The sequence below is a fragment of the Rhipicephalus sanguineus genome, chromosome 4, assembly GCF_013339695.2.
Source record: "Rhipicephalus sanguineus isolate Rsan-2018 chromosome 4, BIME_Rsan_1.4, whole genome shotgun sequence".
NCBI classification, from domain to species: Eukaryota; Metazoa; Arthropoda; class Arachnida; order Ixodida; family Ixodidae; genus Rhipicephalus; species Rhipicephalus sanguineus.
This window is the reverse complement of record NC_051179.1, coordinates 182,908,266-182,930,317: the sequence shown is the minus strand read 5'-3', so window position 1 is coordinate 182,930,317 and position 22,052 is coordinate 182,908,266. Positions and strand designations below refer to the sequence as shown.

The 22,052-nt window shown below is 47.0% G+C and overlaps 1 protein-coding gene across 1 annotated transcript in view; it reads right to left on the bottom strand.

Moving 5' to 3' along the window:
* The window catches only part of LOC119390949 (cytochrome P450 3A16), a 153,541-nt gene that overhangs the window by 57,865 nt on the left and 73,624 nt on the right, over nucleotides 1-22,052 (bottom strand). Inside the window, exons 6-8 of the mRNA XM_037658660.2 lie at nucleotides 19,384-19,472; nucleotides 17,215-17,360; nucleotides 6,309-6,427 (exon numbers count right to left, since the gene is read on the bottom strand). Coding sequence (XP_037514588.1) covers nucleotides 6,309-6,427; nucleotides 17,215-17,360; nucleotides 19,384-19,472 — 354 coding nt within the window. The remainder of the gene's footprint in view (nucleotides 1-6,308; nucleotides 6,428-17,214; nucleotides 17,361-19,383; nucleotides 19,473-22,052) is intronic.

The window sequence follows — 22,052 nt, the reverse complement described above, 5'->3', positions numbered from 1 at the left end:
CACCACCTAATACTTACCTAATGATGCTGTGCCTCAGATATGCGTAATATTTACTTTTTGATCAACAACGTTCACAAGTAGGAACAGCCGTACCAGTTCAAGATGGGTTGGCGGTAAGCAAGTGGTTCAACTTTGGCCGGGTGGCTGAATCGAGTGACGTGCCGACAAACAGAACGACAGACAGAAAGACAGACCAACATTTCTGCGTTTCAGTTCCCCAAGAAAGACTATCGTCTTTAAAAACAGCGCTAAGAAACGGCGGACAACAGAAAGCCGTCTGTGTCCTTTCTCTTGTCCGCCGTTTCTTAGCGCTGTTTTTTATGTGAAGTTGTCATCGAGAGCGATGAGCATTTGCTGCTAGACCTTGACATTTGCGTCGCAAGAGGCATTGCTCGGGTGCATGAAGGAAAAGGAAGCGTGATGCTAACGAACTTCAGCCAAGAATACAGACACCTGAGCCGGGGCACGACGACTGCGTACATCGAAGAAATTTTGCCTGTCAGCGATGCGTTGGCCTTTTCAGATTCTGACGAAGCTACAACGACAACCGCAATGCCTGAGCCATCCTTCGACGTAAACCCAAGCCTTCCCGCTCTCCAACAACAACAGCTCCGATGCCGTCTCAAGGAATACAAGGACTGTTTCTCGTCGTTATCACGGGTCCGGCAGACGCCCATTGCTAAACACCGTATCATAACAGAAGAAAATGCTCGACCACTCCGTCAGAGTCCCTACCGGGTTTCGACGCGAGAAAGAGACGCCGTGAAGAAACAAGTCGACGAAATGCTACGCGACGACATCATCCAGCCATCCAAGAGTCCGTGGGCGTCTCCCGTAGTGTTAGTGAGGAAGCAGGATCGAACCCTACGTTTCTGCGTCGATTGTCGTCGCCTGAACAAAATTACGAAGAAGGACGTGTACCCTCTTCCACGGATAGACGACGCCCTAGATCGACTCCACTACGCGAAGTACTTTTCGTCGATGGACCTCAAGACCGGCTACTCGCAAATCGAAGTCGTCGAGAGAGACCGAGAAAAGACGGCCTTTATAACATCAGACGGCCTGTCCGAACAAAGACCAAAGGGCATGCCCTTTGGTCTTTGTTTGGCACCTGCGACATTCCAACGTGTTATGACCACAGTGCTGGCTGGCCTGAAGTGGCAGATCTGCCTCGTGTACTTGGACGACGTAGTTGTGTTTACCTCAAGCTTCGACGAACACCTCCGGCACCTTGAAGCTGTACTTGAAGTAATCAAGACCTCCGGCCTCTCCTTGAAGCCTGAAAAGTGCCGCTTCGCATACGAGGAGCTCTTGGTTTTGGGTCACGTTATCAGCAGGGATGGTGTTCACCCGGACACGCGGAAAACAGCTGCCATCACTGCGTTCCCACCGCCCACCGACAAGAAGGCCGTACGCCGATTTTTCGGCTTGTGCGTCTATTACAGACGATTCGTAAAGGAATTTTCACGGATCGCCGAAGCGCTAACTCACCTGACGAAGACCGACGTGGAATTCAAGTGGGGAACGGCGCAAGTCGAGGCATTTCAAAAACAAACGACGCCTGCAGACGCCTCCGATACTCGCGCATTTCGATGAATACGCCGATACGGAAATTCACACCGACGCAAGCAGCGTAGGACTCGGTGCTGCCATTGTGCAAGAGACTGACGGGCTTGAAAGGGTTATCAGTTATGCTAGCCGGTCACTATCCAATGCCGAAGCCAACTATTCCACAACAGAAAAGGAATGCCTTGCCATCATCTGGGCTACGTCAAAGTTTCGCCCCTACCTCTATGGCAGGCCCTTCAAAGTTGTCAGTGACCATCACGCCTTATGTTGGCTAGCTAACTTGAAGGACCCTTCTGGTCGTCTCGCACGATGGAGTCTCAGACCTCAAGAATTCGACATTACCCTCGTGTACAAGTCCGGACGAAAACACTCGGACGCCGACTGCCTCTCTCGTGCCCCCGTCGACGCGCCGCCGCACGACGACGACGACGACGACTGCTTCCTCGCAACTATGAGTGCCGACGACTTCGCCGTAGGCAACAAGCCGACACAGAACTGGGGGGCCTTATGGAATACCTCGAGTGCAAGGCCGCCGTTGTTCCGAAGGTATTCAAGCGAGGACTGCCGTCGTTTTCCTTGCGGGACGGCGTTCTCCAAAAAAAGAACTTCTCACCACATCGTGCCAAGTATGTTCTCGTGGTGCCTTCAGAATTACGACCAGACGTCCTCTAAGCCCTGCAGGACGACCCGACAGCCAGAAACCTCGGTGTTTCCCGAACGCTGGCAAGAATACAGAAAAAGTACTACTGGCCGCGTCTTGCCGCCGACGTCACTCGCTGCGTAAGGACATGCCGAGACTGTCAGCGACGCAAGACATCGCCAACAAGACCAGCGGGCTTTCTTCAGCCGATCGAGCCACCTCGGTGACCGTTTGAGCAGATCGGGATGGACCTCCTGGGGCCGTTCCACACGTCGACTAGTGGTAATAGGTGGATCGTCGTAGCTACCGACTACCTGACCCGGTACGCCGAAACAAGGGCCCTACCTAGAGGCAGTGCCGCCAAGGTAGCGAAGTTCTTCGTTGAGGACATCGTTCTGCGCCATGGCGCCCCAGAGGTCCTCATCACCGACAGGGGTACGGCGTTTACTGCGGAGCTAACTCAGGCGATCTTGAGGTACAGCAGACAAGCCACCGCTGCACCACAGCCTACCACCCTCAGACCAATGGCTTCACCGAGCGGCTAAATAAGACCATCGCCGACATGCTGGCCATGTACGTTGACGTCCAGCACAAGACGTGGGATGCCATCCTTCCGTACGTAACCTTCGCATACAACACCGCTCTGCAAGAAACGACGCAGGTGACGCCTTACACGTTGGTATACGGAAGAAGCCCAGCAACGACGCTCGAAGCAATGCTGCCAACGGCCACCGACGAAGACAATCTCGATGTCGCTGCCTATTTGCAAGGCGCCAAAGAAGCTCGACAGCTCGCCCGCCTGCGCATCAAGAACCAGCAGAGGGTCCACAGCCGCCACTATAATCTTCGACGACGCCACATGGATACCAACCCGGTGACCGTGTGTGGGTTCGGACGCCGATACGCCGTCGGTGACTTAGCGAGAGCTTCTTCGGCGATACTTCGGGCCATACAAGGTGCTTCGACATCTCGGCACTCTAGACTACGAGGTTATCCCGGACGGCATTACGAGCTCTCAAAGGCGCCGTGTACGACCTGAAGTCGTCCATGTCGTGTGCCAAGTACTTTATGCGCGTGCGCCAAGTGCCGTTTTATGCGCGTTAGCGAACCTTAGGACTGTACCTTTTGCATTAATATTGTAATTTTGCTTCCACCTATTGCTTGTTGTAATTTATTTGTGTATGCACTTGTTTTTCTATGTTCTGTCACAGGCATCGGGACGATGCTTTTTCAGACAGGGGCAATGCCACGCCCGCTTCATGTTTTATTTTGATATATTCGGGTTTGACCAGCATAGACTGTGAGCAACGCTCAGCGCAAACTGCACATCATTGTTCGAGAAGCTTCGCGATTATTGTAGATCGTTTTGTTAAGATTGCGCGCAAGACACGAATACTCGAGCTTATTCTAGACCTTGCGCGACAACCAGCGATAACGCTGGAATATTCGACGTCGCATGTATAAATGCCGACGCGCTTCCCCGCTTGTCAGTTGATCGACGGTCGACGCTCTGTTCACCGCTATCAGTGTATTGCTGTAGTTTAACTTTAAATTTCCTGGCCACAAGTTCGGCCAAATGAGTTTCATCTCTGACGTGCTGATGGCTGCCTTCGTCGACGTCACGACCACGTGACAATACGAATGCTTGGAGCATGGTATACTGCAGCAGGGAACAATGACACATGACGAAACGACAATTCGGCGCAAGATCCACAACGACGAAGCAACGCGCCGACATAGGCACATACGAATAGTCGAATACATCATTTCTCGTACAACCGGCTGTTACAGCTGTATTCGTCGGCATACTGTTTGTTTCATTGTTTTCGGCACCTCCTCTTCCAGCTGTGCTACTGCGCAAGTAATTCCGTGATGACATTCTGATACGCCCACACTGGCACCTTCGTATTTGTGATGCGAAGGGCTCGCTTCAATTAGGATGTTGGCGATTTTGTTACCAAGCCATGTATTGTTAGCTTCCGCACGTGGTTTAGTAGTAAAAATGTAATGGAAAAGGCACCAGTGCTTCGTCTTGGTTGGATGCAGCATACTGTGGAATGTTGTTAGTATTCAAATATTATTGATCCACTAGCAAAACAACAGAAGAACAAAAACGGCATAGTCATCAAGCAATAAATACACAAGTGTTCACTGGCTCTGCAACAAGACTGACAATGTCGCTAGTAAAAGTTAAAACAAAGCACGAGTGGTACAAGTAAGAAACAAAGCTTGGTATCGCCAAGGTAAATGCAAAATAATGCGAGTAGTGACCAAAAATACCAACAGAATCGACGTGGTTTTCGCGATCATACAGATTTTGTTATCCCTGATACAGTGCCCGCAAAGAATAATGTACCGACACACACTGCGCACATTCTCGCGTAGCCTCCACATCGCTATCATTCATCCCGGCGTAACACGGCTGCACGCTCCGCTGCATGGATGGATGGATGCTATGAGCGTCCCCTTTATAACGGGGCGGTGACAAGTGTGCCACCAGGCTCGAAAAAAAAACTTTATTCTTTTTTTTCTTAGCGTTGGCCTAGTGTCTTTGCTTCAATTAAAACTATTTTACTCCATAAGAAAAAAAAACTTAAGTTTTCAGCTCCGTTCTCTGCCCTTTACGGCAGAATATCCTTATTTTTTTCCAATATTTGTTTTTCTCCTTTCTCTCTAATTTTCTGCCACCAATACTCTAACCGTATCTTACTTATTTCAATCGCGGGTGTGTTCAGCTTTCCATTGTCTCTCTCCGATGAAACACAGCGCCACCGTAGCTTCATCTAAGGTAAACGTCACCGGCGGTGGCTTCAAAAACTGGCTGCCCCGCTTGGAAGAAGATTATTCCTTTCGCTTCCCAGACGGCCGTAGCTTCAGTATGCTCATCCGCTGCTGCTGTCTAATCGAATAAACAGTTGTTTGTTTTGATCATGGGATTCATCCTTCGGTAGACTCGACATCCCACCTGTGGTGACTCGGAAACCGAACAAAGTGCGCTGCTATGGCCGACGTAGAAGTCCTCGCTGCTCTTCAACAAGTGCAACAACTTCAACAGCAACTGCAGGCCCAGCAACAAGTGATCGAGAACCAAGAGCAGCAACTTCAGGAACAGCCGCAACGCATGCAGAATGAACCGCATCCATCTGACGATTCAGCAGAGCCCTGCTCTGGCCACGGTCCCCGAAGCTTCGCTCCAGTGGTCGCTCTCAACGCGCTCACTGCTAATACTGCGGCCGTTGCCTACAGGGACGTCTGGCGTGTCGGCGTCAAGCATCCGCCGTTTTGCGCAGACTCGCCCGAGGTACGGTTCACCCAAGTCGAGACCTGGTTCTCCCTGGCACGCACCACGTCCGGCTCACCAGATGTTGGATATCGACTCTACCGAAGGACGAATCCCAACATAAAAACGAACTTCTGTTTATTCGATTAGGCATCACCAGCGGGCGAGCATACCGACGCTGCGCCCCGCGTCTGGGTAGCTAAAGCAATAAATATTCCAAGCGGGACAGCCTGTTTTCAACGAGACAGCGTTAAACAGCTCGTTGCTCAGAAATTTAGGTGTCTGTGTTGGCGGTGTCGGCGTCTTTGGTTCTGAGAGAAAAATCAGCGTTGGCCGTGAGCGAAAATTCGAGGTAGATGCCAATAAAAGTAGGAGCCACAGGGAGTTTGCACTTTGGCTTTCCTTGTTGCACAGTTTACGTTACCAAGAAGCGAACAGAGGCTAGCTATTGGGAAGGCGATACAGCGTGTGTGCGTGCGTGCCCCAATTTTTCTGGTAGCCACCACCGGTGGCATATACCTCGGCTGAAGTAGCGGTAGTGCGGTGTTTTATCGGAATGCAGAGCAGCGTGTAGTCGTGTCACGCAGGGCTGAATGATATCGTGGTGGTGGCTGCGCAGTATTATGAGCAGAGTGTCTCGCCACATAAGTATGCCACCAAAATGACGTAACTGTACAATACATCGCGAGCACAAGTATTTGAGGCTTTGGTAAATCTGTGCGATAATCAGACATTCCTTTTTTATGTTCGGGGTCATGACCTTGACGGTCTACGGCAGTCTCCTCGTTAGCAGGAGGATGAGTGCAGTGGTTTACTTACGTTTTTGTTTTCAGAGATCCTTCGCTGCAAGAGGTTCGTCATCACACCGCTGAAATACTCGACGGCGTCCGGACAGAATATGCGTAATCCGAACATTTTGCTCAGGCGGGGAAACTGGACTGCAAGAGAACGAACATGCTTGAGCTTACGAGAGTGAATTGCGTGTGAGAAAACAAATGATCGCAAAGGAGAATGAGCAGAAACTTATTCTAATATCCCGGCACAAATCCCCGGCAACCTAACCGCCCCTTCTTCCTCTGATGTTACGAGGCTGCACTCAAGCAGCCAAACTCTATTTCAATTCTGCTTCAGCCAAAAATTTGCGCAGCTTGCACTTAGTCGCGTAAGGCTGGGCCGCAGAAGAGCTGGTGCGTGGCTAGCTGGTCCTGGCTTGGCTAGGCTTTTAAATGCGAAGCATTTCTTAGCGAACTTCTGTGACTTTGAGCGTATCTATCTATCTATCTATCTATCTATCTATCTATCTATCTATCTATCTATCTATCTATCTATCTATCTATCTATCTATCTATCTATCTATCTATCTATCTATCTATCTATCTATCTATCTATCTATCTATCTATCTATCTATCTATCTATCTATCTATCTATCTTATCTATCTATCTATCTATCTATCTATCTATCTATCTATCTATCTATCTATCTATCTATCTATCTATCTATCTATCTATCTATCTATCTATCTATCTATCTATCTATCTATCTATCTATCTATCTATCTATCTATCTATCTATCTATCTATCTATCTATCTATCTATCTATCTATCTATCTATCTATCTATCTATCTATCTATCTATCTATCTATCTATCTATCTATCTATCTATCTATCTATCTATCTATCTATCTATCTATCTATCTATCTATCTATCTATCTATCTATCTATCTATCTATCTATCTATCTATCTACTATCTATCTATCTATCTATCTATCTATCTATCTATCTATCTATCTATCTATCTATCTATCTATCTATCTATCTATCTATCTATCTATCTATCTATCTATCTAGCCGCCTACGACTTTGTGCTCTCCTGGTCGCTTGGTTAATCGAATGTACACCAAAGTTGGTATGGCGTAACACGACTGTATGACGAACATAAATGGCAAGTCATAACATGAAAATCATGACACGCATGTCATGTACAGCATGATTTACATGCCACGCTCATGGTGCGCTGGCGGCCGTTTCGCTAGCTTGATATACACCAAAATTGGTATCCTGCGGCGTGACTGTGTGACGAGCATAAATAACACGAGTTAACATGAAAATCATGAGAGGCATGTCATGTACAGCATGACTTACGTGCCACGCTCATGGTGCGCTGGCGGCCGTATCGCTGGCTTGATCTACCCCGAAATTGGTATTGGGTGACGTGACTGTGTGACGAACATAAATAACACACGAGATAACATGAAAGTCATGACACGCATGTCATGTACAGCATGACTTACGTGCCACGCTCATGATGCGCTGGCGGCCGTATCGCTAGCTTTATATACGCCAAAATTGGTATCTTGCGACGTGACTGTGTAGCGAACATAAATAACACGAGCCAACATGAAAATCATGACACGCATGTCCTCTACAGCATGACTTACGTGCCACGCTCATGGGGCGCTGGCGGCCGTTTCGCTAGCTTGATCTACCCCGAAATCGGTATTGCGTGACGTGACTGTGACGAAAATAAATAACACGAGTTAACACGAAAATCATGACACGCATGTCATGTACAGGATGACTTACGTGCCACGCTCATGGGGCGCTGGCGGCCGTTTCGCTGGCTTGATCTACCCCGAAATTGGTATTGGGTGACGTGACTGTGTGACGAACATAAATAACACACGAGATAACATGAAAATCAAGACACGCATGTCATGTACAGCATGACTTACGTGCCACGCTCATGATGCGCTGGCGGCCGTATCGCTAGCTTTATATACGCCAAAATTGGTATCTTGCGACGTGACTGTGTAGCGAACATAAATAACACGAGCCAACATGAAAATCATGACACGCATGTCCTCTACAGCATGACTTACGTGCCACGCTCATGGGGCGCTGGCGGCCGTTTCGCTAGCTTGATCTACCCCGAAATCGGTATTGCGTGACGTGACTGTGACGAAAATAAATAACACGAGTTAACACGAAAATCATGACACGCATGTCATGTACAGGATGACTTACGTGCCACGCTCATGGGGCGCTGGCGGCCGTTTCGCTGGCTTGATCTACCCCGAAATTGGTATTGGGTGACGTGACTGTGTGACGAACATAAATAACACACGAGATAACATGAAAATCAAGACACGCATGTCATGTACAGCATGACTTACGTGCCACGCTCATGATGCGCTGGCGGCCGTATCGCTAGCTTTATATACGCCAAAACTGGTATCTTGCGACGTGACTGTGTAGCGAACATAAATAACACGAGCCAACATGAAAATCATGACACGCATGTCCTCTACAGCATGACTTACGTGCCACGCTCATGGGGCGCTGGCGGCCGTTTCGCTAGCTTGATCTACCCCGAAATCGGTATTGCGTGACGTGACTGTGTTATGAACATAAATAACACGAGTTAACACGAAAATCATGACACGCATGTCATGTACAGCATGACTTACGTGCCACGCTCATGGGGCGCTGGCGGCCATTTCGCTAGCTTGATCTACCCCGAAATCGGTATTGCGCGACGTGACTGTGTGACGAACATAAATAACACGAGTTAACACGAAAATCATGACACGCATGTCATGTATAGCATGACTTACGTGTCACGCTCATGGGGCGCTGGCGGCCGTTTCGCTAGCTTGATCTACCCCGAAATTGGTATTGCGCGACGTGACTGTGTGACGAACATGAAAACGCGAGTTAGCATGAAAATCATGACACACGTGTCATGTACAGCATGACTTACGTGCCACGCTCATGGGGCGCTGGCGGCCGTTTCGCAAGCTTGATATACACCAAAATTGATATCTTGCGACGTGACTGTGTGACGAACATAAATAACACGAGTTAACATAAAAATCATGACACGCATGTCATGTACAGCATGACACGTGCCACGCTCATGGTGCACTGGCGGCCGTTTCGCTAGCTCGATATACACCGAAATCGGTATTGCGTGACGTGACTGTGTGATGAACATAAATAACACGAGTTAGCACGAAAATCATGACACGCATGTCATGTACAGCATGACTTACGTGCCACGCTCATCATGCGCTGGCGGCCGTATCGCTAGCTTTATATACGCCAAAATTGGTATCTTGCGACGTGACTGTGTGACGAACAAAAGTAACACGAGTTAACATGAAAGTCATGACACACATGTCATGTACAGCATGACTGACGTGCCAGGCTCATGGTGTGCTGGCGGCCGTTTCGCTAGCTTGATCTACCCCGAAGTTGGTATTGCGCGACGTTACTGTTTGACGAACATAAATAATAGGAGTTAACATGAAAACCATGACACGCATTTTGCGAAACGACATACAAGACGATGTATGCAGCTCTTTGCTGGCTGCTTCGCATTACATCGATTCCCACAATGCGTGGGATCTGCCGGCTTGTTTCCGTCTCACCTCTCTTTCCCAACCTTTGCTATTTTTTACTATATTGGGCTAGGCTCTTTTAGGTGCGGAGCACTTTAGGGACCCGGGTTGTCATATGCCGTCTTCTCATGTAGCTTGGCGTGATCGTCGGGAGGAGTGATGTGAGAAGAAAGGAAGAGGGCGCCACTGCACAGCGCCCTCTATAATTTCTTCAGGCCTGCTCACTCATCCTGTCGCGGGCTCTGACGTCAATCACTCTGGACTGTCGTGTTTCGCCGCATAGACGTGCCTACGCCTGGTCACGTTGTTTGAGAGAGCTGCATTGCTAATCTTGAACCCTTTCGCGGGTGCTGGTGTTTTTGTTGGCGACTGGAGAAGACCATGTTTTTCTGTGTCTGAACTGCGGCGTGGAGATGTGATGCGCTTTGTGCACTGGATATTCGTATGTGTACGGCTGCAAACCCGCACAATTGGCGATGCTGTGTGCCGAACTGTCGCGGAAATTGCGACAATGGACTCCCAGCGTTCTCGTTTCAAAAGGACGACCGAAGAGCGAAACGGGAACCTGCCGTTCGTCGAGATGACATGTCATCCGTTTTCTCCTATGGTATGTGTACGGCCATACGACATGCTTCCGAGCCGTTTTAAGGGCACCATCTCCTAACATGTTTCGTTCTTGCACTAAAATCGTATGCGCACTTCTTACTTGTTAGCGTATGCCTTGACATTAGACACTGCTAGCTGAACGTCGCTGACGCTCGCCCCCGCGATGATGTAGCGTCCCGAGACAGTACTGTAAATTACACAGATGTCGCGTTTTTGACTTGGCTTGGCTGCAAAATGACGCCGAAACGAAGCAGACACACCATCGCGCTTCTATCAACCGACATCACAAGCGGAGTGAGAGATGCGTTTTACGTTCCGCTGCTCGCACCCCAAAGACATCGTGATGAAGCAATAAACACCCTTGGTAGTATATTCTCAAAATAGGCGTTCTTCCTTCAGGGTCGTGCACATTTTGCTATTTGCGCATAGTACCACGGGCTTCTTTTAATACCCCCGATTACTTGTTTGAGAAAAGGGAAGGAGGGCTGGCGTCGTGCATCTGCTATGTACGTAACAGATCACTACGCCACTCACTCAGATCTCACCGCTGCTCCAACCACTTTTCTGCGGCATTATTATTCGCCAGTATCGCCAGCACCTCCGCCTGAATTAGTTCCTTGAAGCAAGTACTGCTGCACTGCAGCGAAATATGGATGCCTGTAGACACCTCAAACATTTCCTCGATTTCGAACTCAGTAAATAAGGGGCATGTGGAGCAGCAAGCCTGTGGTAAACCGCTTTCATAAATGCTTTTCAGGTGTGTGAGCTTCATTTGAAGCCGGAATACTTAAGGACGGCCACTAAGAGCACCGATCCAAGAACCGGCACGACAGTACAAAAGCGCACACTCCTGAGAGAAAAGTGCGGAAGTTTAACCCGTTGAGACGCTATGTAGACAATTGTGTACACCACTTGTTTTTGCTACTTCTATCGACTAGGAGCTAAGAAAGCGCACGATACATTCACCTTTGGATGAACTGAACTTCCTGCATAATAGATGTGTCTTCATTTAACTTCATTTTGCAGTGGAATTTTACATACGACCATTTTGCTGAAGGCACTGCCATATTCGACGAGTCGTTCGATATGGCGCTTCCCGCAACGCGCGTCTAAATATAATATTTCTTTGCTCAACATGGACATAACCGCAAACGAACATTGCGCAATATTTCAAGCCTGAGATTTCATTCTGTTTATGCAAAAATAGAGCATGAATAAGCTTCGGAATAAATAGATATTTAATTGCAAAGTACGTAGGAATTATTACTATAGCACACGAAAATGAATTTATTACGACATTATTTTTGTTGCAATGTATTATCGAGTGCCTTGAAATAAGACTTCATCGATTGCGCGCATTTCCAGACAGTCAGTTCTTCATAGGTGGCATTTGAAAGGGTTAACATATGGTTAGGAATGGTTTCTGCCCAACTTCTGACAGCGTGTCGTGTGTGTCTGAATAAAGAATAAGGAATGAATCAAATTTATCCTACTTATTTTGTCACTGTTGGGCCATCAGACGTTGATCTAATTATTCGGTTAGACGTTCGATAGCGTACAATCTTTTCTTCTTATTTTTAAGAGGAATGATAAATGGCTTACAGATAAATCACCAAATACTTTAAGGAGTAATACATTCCTTATACCAGCACCAATCCCGACGGGAAAAGGCGAATTGAAGCTGTTACACATGTAAAATTTCCCGGGAATGTTTGATCTTTTCACGGGAGACGATGGTGGCAGTAGTTTCACAGCCTCCCGCACGCCCACTCGCTCGGTGAAGATGCTGGACGTCACGGCGGCAGTGAGCAAGCCTGAAGTTATTTTAACACGAAAGCATTTTATGCCGGGGTCCACCAAGACTTTCACGACGTATTGCCGTCACGAAAATACGTCAACAAAATGCACACGATCAGATGGCAAGTGACAAAAAAAAAACTAGAAGAAAGACTTCCGTAAACGGGAGTCGAACCCACGACTTCTCGGTCCGCGTCAATAGGCTCTAACGACTGCGCCATGACCACACATGCAGGAGGCTTCACGAACGCGCCTTTTGAGTCTTACGCTTTCCTCTAAGAGTGCTCTTGGTTCGCGGGGTAGTGTCCCCTTCTGGGAGCGGTAGAGCAAAGTAATGCATAGCCTCCACGATTATCTCGGAAAACGCACCGTTACACCGTTGTTACGGCCGTCCCCTCCGGCGTGTTTCCAAAAGTCGTGTAATTTTGTGAACGCCTTACACCGCGAGGTGGCGGCTTTGGCCCAAGCCTCGCTCGTAGCATCCAACCATATAAAGAAATGGCGATGCGATGCTCGCCTGGCTGTCACACCACGTTCCCTGCTCGAACCGTGAGAAATCACGGCCAGACTAAAGGGGGAACACGTCGCAGGTCGCATTTTTCATCGCGTTTCTAGCCCGGCCGTGGTGTTATGCTAGTGGTGTGATCTTTCGGTTAACTCTAACAAGCCGAGGGATGGCAACCTTGTGCCCTAGCTCAGTAAAGAAGCTCAGCGTTCAATAACCGACGCTCTTCTGGTTGTCACAGCTTTCTCTGATTACGCTCTACCCGTGTGAATGGAACCACCGAGCAACAGTAGCAACGGCGCATTGTCGGGGCCAATCTCGGACACGACGAGTAATGCATCATCACACTAACGAGCACCGACTGCGAGCGTTTGGGTAGTCTCAACGAGGCGGAGGCTTTCGCTGCAATATTGTAAAAAGCTCTATAGTCGGTAAAATGTAGCGTCCGCGGTGTTTCGATTCGGTGGCGACGCGGATGCGCGATTCGGCTTTCGCGTCAGCGTGTGACGCCTCCTGGGCAGCGTAGTGCCACTTCTAAATAGACTAACGGTGTTTCTCCATCGCCTACAGCTTCGAGTGCACTGGTAACGGCTACTATGGTGAGCACACCTTGCCCTTTCTCTCCACAAACGACGACGCTTTGAAAGAATGCATGTCGAGTTAGTGTTTATTATGTGCATGTTGAAAGCATCCTTGAGCGGGATTCACCGTATGCTGTGTCCAGGAGCATGTAAACTACTAGAGATACCACAAAGCTTTCATCACGTTCACGGACGTTAGTAGTCAGGATGGAGATGTGCCACCAGGAGTCAACGTGCGTGCTTCCACATCAAGCGGTGCTGCAACTGCCGAACATCAATAGACAATGTGCAAGTTGTCGTATATATACGTATAATGAACAAATGTATTTCTGCGAGGACATGGTTCACTTTCGTATTATACCGGTTCCTATGACGGAGTGACCAGCCATGTATTTTTCTGAAAGTGGCGTTGCACTGCATCACAAATTAAGGTTTCCTTTTCCGCCTTAGACGCCGAAAAGACGGCATGTTTGGAACGCCAGCGCTTGCTTGCCCGTGAACGCGAGCGCCTCGCGACACGCGCTCTGTTCGTCCTCTGCTACACCTACTGCTTTGCTCTCAGACAACCGGCGCCGATTTTCCGCCGCGTGATGCAATAACTCTGATAGGTCAGACAATGAGTGTGCAGAGCCAGAAGCAAATAATGAGAGAGAGAAAACAATGATAAATCAACGTAGAGGAAGAGGGAAATTCTAGGGGGGAAAATTCCTTCGCGAGGCGAGATTCGCACCCACGTTCCCACTCTCCGAAGCCGAGCGTTTTAACCTCTCAGCTATCCAGGCACGCTTGCAGAGCAGAGCCTTGTATATTATAATGGAAAATGCAAGTGAGTGTGAGGAGGAGATGAAGGAGGAGAGAGAAAGCAAAGCACAGCATAGAAAGGAAGAGAAAGAATTAAAACGAAATGCAGAAAGAAAAAGAAAGCGAAATAGAGAGAACAAAAGAAAGAGGAGAATGAGAGAAGAAATAGAAATAGAAAGCGAGAAATACATAGAAAGAGAAAGAAAAGGCAAGATGGAAAGGCCGATAAGAAGAAGTTGAGAGAGAGAGAGAAATAGAAATAAACAGGGACAAAATATCTACGTAAGATAGAAAAAGACTGAGAGAATTCGCAAATCCTAACATTAGACGGACGAATGCAGTGTGATTTAGACAACGACAGGAGACAGACAACCACAGACGAGCGCGGAATCTGGTTATCTGTGTCTCCTTTCTTCGTATAAATCGCGCTGTATTCGTCCGAGTATGTGGCCAAAGTATTATTCTAACAATAGAGCAAGTTCTACCAAGGTGCCCATCAGCTCGGCTTGTTGCTTAGTCTCAAGGTCAAGCTTTTTTAAATATTATTTGTATCTCTTTCTATCTCTATATTTCACTTTATTTTTTTCTCTGTCTTTCTGTGCTCTCTCTTTCTTGCCTTTCTTTCGGTCTATTTTTCTTTTTTGATATGCCTTTCTCTCTCTGTAGTCGTTCCCTTGCTTTCTATCTCTTCTCTTTCTATCTATTTCTCCATTTTTAGCGGTCTTTATACTTACTAATTTCTCTCTTTATTCTGTTTCTTTCTCTACGTTTTCCCTTTTTTCTAATCATTTCTATTTCTCTCTCTGCGTGTGTAGTCGTCATGTCCTCCTTTCTCTCCTCACAATCAAATCTGTCCTTGGCTGAGTTGAAAACACTTCGTTTAATGGAGCACAGTTACCTCGCTAAAACTGAAGGCTACAAAATCTCGCTTCAACCAAATGTCGACGAAGAGTCGAGTCTGGAGCTTAGATCTGATCGTGTGTAACTCGTATCGAAAGTAAAAATCTTGGAAGCGTTTTAATCATCACCTAACTTGAAATGATCAGGAAGACCATATCGCTACACGTTTAGCTTAACGCTTTCGGCATGCCCTCTAGACTGCGGTATACTTGACCGCGTAATCTTGATCGCATGATTTACAACATCTTATTCCCCCTCGTTTAGACTAATTTCCTTGAGCCAACATACAGTGAGATGCTACAAAATCTTATTTACAGAAGCTGAGTGTGCTCCAGAAGAAAGCAACTGGCATATAGCAAATGCCCAGTTTGACGCCTATATTCGAGAGTTGTTTTGTGTGTTTAAAGATGCCATGAACGACTCCTTGGGCTTGGTCACAAAACAGATCCTGGCTTCACTTCGACTGGGTAGCGCATAAAACAGGGGCACAAAAGATAGAGACGTGTTTTATGCGCTGCCCAGTCGAAGGTATGCATCTTTACAAACCTGCCCAACTTGCCGCACCCATCAGATCCTGGCTAGTTTTTGTAGCGTTAGCTACACTTGCCTAGCCGGAGCAGATTTCGCGTGGATCCTCGTGAGCCGTGCTGCACGTGTGCGAGGATCAGTGCGGAGGCGGCATCTCACGCGCTCTCCGCCACCGCCGCGCGCGGCTCGCCGCTGCAGCGCTGCTGGTGGTGGAGAGCGGGAGGAGTGGCGTCGTAGCGGGGCAGACAGACTGGCGCCGGCGCGCGGCTCGCCGCTGCTGCTTTGCGCATTCGAGAGGGGTGACGTCGTAGCCATGGCGCGCGCAGCTATTCGCCTTCGCTGTGCAGTCGCCGTCTGACAATGCGCTGTTGCCGCTTGATAGCGACTCTGACTGGCGTTTGCAGGTGGGTAATGCCATGAAGAAGGAGAGCGCAAATGCTACTCAACGGCGCAGAAGAGCCGAGAAGCTCATGTCATCGGATCGCGAAGTAGTTGCCTGGCAATTAGCGGTTCAGCGTACGAAGAATGAAGATAATAATATCTGGGGTTTTACGTCCCAAAACCACGATATGATTATGAGAGACGCCGTAGTGGATGGCTCCGGAAATTTCGACCATCTGGTGTTCTTGAAGAATGAAGAAGCAACCTGACGTTGAGCAAAAATAAATAAGCATCTGCCATGTAATACGTATGCCGTGTGTGTGTAATTGGAGCAGCAGTAAGCATGACTATCAAGCTAATCCTAGACAATTCGGAAAGCTCAGAATAATCACCTGAACCTTTGCTAACGCTACGTATATCCTGGCATAGCCGAGCTAAGCCACTGCAATTTTTTTATAACTTTGAAATATTGCGCGCAATCGGGAATATGTACTCGTTGACAACAATGTGATCCAAGATTAGATTGCTTGAAATAGCAAGTTTTTACATTTCTTTTAAGCGGAAGACCTAAAAAGTCACACAGGCGAAGCAAAATTTGTTGGCAGAAACAAAAGTGCTTTCGCAATGTAGAGCTTCAATTTCTATCATTTGTTTCACTGCCTTGCTGAAATGGACAAAACAGGGCACATATGGGAACCAGGCAACACACAATGCCTTCATTGGTTTTATGCTGTTACTCGAATTAGACATACCGAGTATTCCTAGTTATGCTCATTAACTACGATGTCAAGCCCCTTCTTAAACTTCAAGGAAAAGAAAAATTTAATCACAGGCAATACTGCTGAAAAAAAAGAAGCATCATGATACAGGTCCTGCCAGATGTGCTTCGAACTTGCATTTTCTGGTAGTTTACAAACATTCTTGATATGAATGAAATTTCTATCGGGAATTGTACTTAGCAACCAACTATTATTACTACCACCCTACTGAAACGTTCCGTATGCCGTTCCAATAATTCCGTATGTTTCCGTAACAATCTTACGGAAATATATGGAAAACATATGGAAAATATACGGAAAACATATGGATTAGGTATGCAACATATGAAATTATTGGAATAGCATACGGACCGTTTCAGTAGGGCATTTCCTCATTTTCTCAACCATTATGACATTACCAACAAGGCGTCACAGATTTCGCGATGTTTATGGCAATACTTACAAGAGAAAAAAGCTCTCCAGTTGTTCTCAGCTGCAAAAAAGCGCTTGGCCTGCAGAACGAACGGATTGTGCACATCCCGGTGGGAGTCCAGCCTAAAGCTGAATGTTGTCTGTGCTGTGACGTCTAATCCAAATGCTCCGAAGATCCTGCGTCAATAAAGTATTTCTATAAATAGGAAGCATATTGGTTATGAACCAAAGTCACTGACATTTATCCTAATACACTCATATTTGAAGATTATTATGACAACCGAAGGGAGATGTCTAGCAGTCTACTATTTATAAAACACTGCATACTCAAAGCAAAGCATGTCTACGAATGCAAATTATTACTTTACATATATAAAAACAACGTGGTATAACGTGGCAGCAGAAAGCACAGGACCGAGTTGATTGGCGGAACATGGGAGAGGCCTTTGCCCTGCAGTGGGCGTAGACAGGCTGATGATAAAAACAAGCTTCACACTATGACAGTACACGAAAGCACACAGAAATACCCACTGCGTAGCCAACGAATTCACGTTCCTGCTACCAGGACTGGGTACGGTAGAGCCCTAATTACATATCGAGCACTACTGTTGCTAAATCGCTTTGGTGAGCAATTAAACTTTAACATGTCATTAACTCAGTTCAAACGTCACATCAGGGACCTACTTGTGAATGGATTAGTGTAAATATTATGTCTCCTATGAATGACAAGCCAGGTTCCTCCAATCTGTTTCTTACTTTGATGTACCATATGCATGTGTATGTAGATGTATATATATATATGTATGTATATATAGTGTGTATATGTACAGGTATGTGTATGCATAAATGCGTGTATGTATATAGCATTGCCTTTATGTGTCTTTTGTATTTATTTTTTATATTCCGTGAAAACAGCAACGATGTCTGAATTTCCTATGCCTATGTAGCTTATATTGCAAATTTTCATGCAATTGTGTTCTAGTTATTCTTTGCTGCCCCATGCATTTTGACAATTGGTATATCATGTAGCACTGTTTGGTGGACGTTTAAATGTTGTACACTTCACGTAGCGAAGCCATGTCAGGCTGTATGGCCTTTAGATTCGCTTCGTTTTTCTGTATATTTTCCAGAAATCAAATCTGTTCATTCATTCATTCATTCATTCATTCATTCATTCATTCATTCATTCATTCATTCATTCATTCTAACTGTGATGCTGTTGTGTAGGCAGCTAAACTGAGACACCAAAATGTGTTTGCAAAAACACGTAGGTAAAAGAAAGCTTGTAAATACATGCGGCAGCAAACTGCGCTTTCTTTCGACCAGGGTAGTTGAAGTTCTGCACGCATAAAAATAGGGCAACTAAAAGAAAGCTACTCAAGATCTGTAGTTTCACGTGCCGAAACCAAAAGTTGTAGTTGGGATAGGACGTTGTACTTAGCAGGAGAAAGTCATAACTATTAAGTTAGGTCAATCGAGGACAGAAATGGCTGTAAGGGGACTCTTTGTTCCCAGTCACCGCAGGGGGGAAGCCGGCGTGTTAGGACTGTCCGAGCGTGAAAGTTTATCAGTTGCAGAGCAGCACTTCTGAAAAATCACACACATGCGATTACCGCCGTTGCTAATTAAGCAAGGTTGGCGGCTTGGGCTTGTTGGAAATTCATGACAGTGTACTACTACCGCGAAGACACCGGGACGTGAGAGAGGGCCACACCAGCGCAGTGTGTCGTCCTCTCTCTCTTCCTGGTGTCCTCGCGCTGGTGGTGCACTGTCATGAATCAAATCAGGAAAAGCCCCTCATCACGCAAACGCTGCAGCGCGTGTAAAGCGTGTGCACGTTTCGTCTACCTCGTCGCGTGTTATTTGCGGTCGCTAACTATATGTCAGGCTTCTATGAATTACCATATGTACGAGCACAGCCATTCAAAGTTCTTATCGCGAAAGAAATGACGACCACAGTGGCAAGTTCGAGAACGCACTTGTATTTGGTTCTTTGCATATTTCCATAAAAAATTGCACTTCGATAAAATATCAGCTTTTGCTGAACGGAAATTTTCTTGTTCCATTCTCATAAACCTTCCGCACCAGCTGTTTTACATTGAACTACTGGTGGCAGAGTTCCCCATTCTATATGTACCTCACCCTTTTCTTAAAATGAGTGCTCGTGCAAGTTTCAGCAATAGGAGATACATATACTTACAGCTTTACATCACAGGGTGTCCCTTTGCTTTCGGCGTCCGCGAAGTTCCGTATCATGTCCTTGGCACACTCGTTTACTGTAACAACCATCTACGAAAAGGTGAAAAACGGTGCGGTAAACTTTTAGCACAAATTTTTCTTCTAGGCAGCCACGGCGGCATTACTCTCTAGTATTGTTGAGCAGATGACAGCATTAATGCTCGTTGTCGACACCGTGAGTAGCACAAGTTCAAAAGGAAGGAGGAAATACTATTGCGTACATAATAAGATATTCCGAGTTTATGAGCCATAATTTACGTGAGAACCGGGCTGCTGAACCGCGCTCGTAAGTTCCGGGTTCAAGCTACTAATGCAATGAAAATATAACACAAACGGAAGAAGCATACATAGAAAACGCTTTCCCATAACTGAAATGTTTTACACGAGGCTACCAAAATAATAACCTTAAGACATTCAGCAATATAATTGCGGATGCATTCGATTCTTTACCATATAGATAACTTTTGTTTGGTGCTATGATTTACGTAATTAAGCGGAGATAATGCTGCTATACTCATGATGGTCCCAAAGGTGCTCAATCGCCGATGTAGTAGACTCGCATTTTAAACCCGTTAGATACCTGCGAGACCAAAATTCTGTTGCACTGATATTTTCGGTGCAGCTTTCTCCAAGTCGAGCTCTTACTAATTCGTACAACCAAGCAAGTCCGTCGTAATGCATTGGAAGTAAGAGATTTTGTTAGGATCCGGAACAGTTGCCAATTAGTGGGCACGGTAACCATGGCGAGTTCTCCAGTCACCATTTTGAAGCATTTTGGAACTATATACAAGAGCACCGACGATCTGTCGACGGATAAGTAACGTCATGATCATGAGCTCGAATTCCGGTCATACGATGCGTAACAGAGGCGTAGCCAGAAATTTTTTTCTGGGGTGGGGGTGGGTTCAACCATACTTTATGTATGTTCGTGCGTGCGTTTGTATGTGCGTGTGTATATATACGCAAGCAAAACTGAAGAATTTTGCGGGGGTCTGAACCCCCCATCTCCCCCCGCCCCTCGCTACGCCCCTGATTCGTAAGTTATCAGAACGAAGATGGCGCACCGCGGATACGACTGCACTGGTTCTTAAAAAGTGTTTGTTTTTCAGAGACTTAGCTTGTAAAAACCATGATATGGTTATGAGGGATTTCTAGAATTATTGGGTGACTGCGGAATGACATTGACGAACTGAGGTTCTGTACCGTATAACAAGGTGTAAGTGAGCGTGTGTTTTTGCATGTAGCTTGCTGTAGAAATGGGCTGCATGCCTTGACATGGAACCCGGGTCTCCGATTTTCGCAGCGTATTACCTTTGCTTCTATGCTAACACGGAGTTCACAAAACAATATGCTATTGGGAGCGAGTCCCACCACTCGAAAAGCTGCCTTCACCATCGCCGTGACGCGATAAGGACGATCAGCGGAGTCGTCGTCTGCTACGAGATCACCGTCGTGCGCTGGAAACGAAATTTTATAATGCACCTGCACTGTAATTCTGATTAAATGGGCTTCGGCTTTGCGCCGAACGCGCTTCGGCTCTGCGGTTGACAACGCTTGAATCCGCTGCAATATGCAGGCGCTGTCTATGAGGGCATCTTATATGGTAGGTCAGTAATCAGTACCGCAGTGCAGGACACACGCAATGGAGCCCGGTGTAAGGCTTCACCCGTGTCCGCAGGGTGAGAAACTGCGTGAAGCTTGAATTGCGAAATTTAGATTTGAGAAACTGCCATCGAATACAACACGCGCTTGTAGCTAGCACTTGCGCGAGGATGGTTTTTGCTTGGGCGTGGAGCTGCGATGTACGGCGAGTAGCAGAACGCGCTTAGTGAGAAGCTCGCTCGTGCTGGCTGCTCGGATAATGAGGTTCCCCACCTTCATATCGACTCAACATTACGTTGATTCACTCCCCAATTCAGGTTGCCCGATCCAACCTTATTTGTTATCTACGGAGCAACATGTCCTTTTGTGGCAATGGCCACACTTTTCGAGTTATATACGCAATTTTGACACCAAAATTGCTGGATGACTTACCAAAAGATGTTGGGCATTAAAATTTTTCATTGTGGTCTTTCCTTTTTGTTTTTACCCCTCTTTGCCTTTTTTACCATCAGGAAGCTCGAGGCGGCAAGACGCACTTTGTGAAGGCACCACAATTTTTGCCCGAAATACCCGAGTCACTAGATTTAGGGCACTCGACTCTTCTCAAGGATACGAACAGTGTTCCGGCACCCCATGGACATCATGTAGGGCATGTCGCAACAGTGCACTCATGTTTTGGATGCTGATTCCGGCACCAGCGACACGGCGGCCTCGCTAACGTTCACCGCCGGAGCCTGGCCGGCGGCTGGGGGACACGCGCCCGGGCGTTCCAGCGTAAGGGAAGACGATACGACCATGGAACGTTTACAAGAGCAGCTTGAAGATCATACAGGCACTCCTGTACCTGTTGTGGTGCGCCTGTCCTGTGTGGTTCTCTGCTCTTGTGTCTACGTTTGTCGCGCTACGACAACAATGAATCCTCCACAACTAGCCTAATTTGCAGTTCTGTTAAATGGTACGCCACGTTAGCTCACAGACCACAATTTTGAGACTGGGCACAAAGTATAACCTTGCAAAGTATGTGGCCTA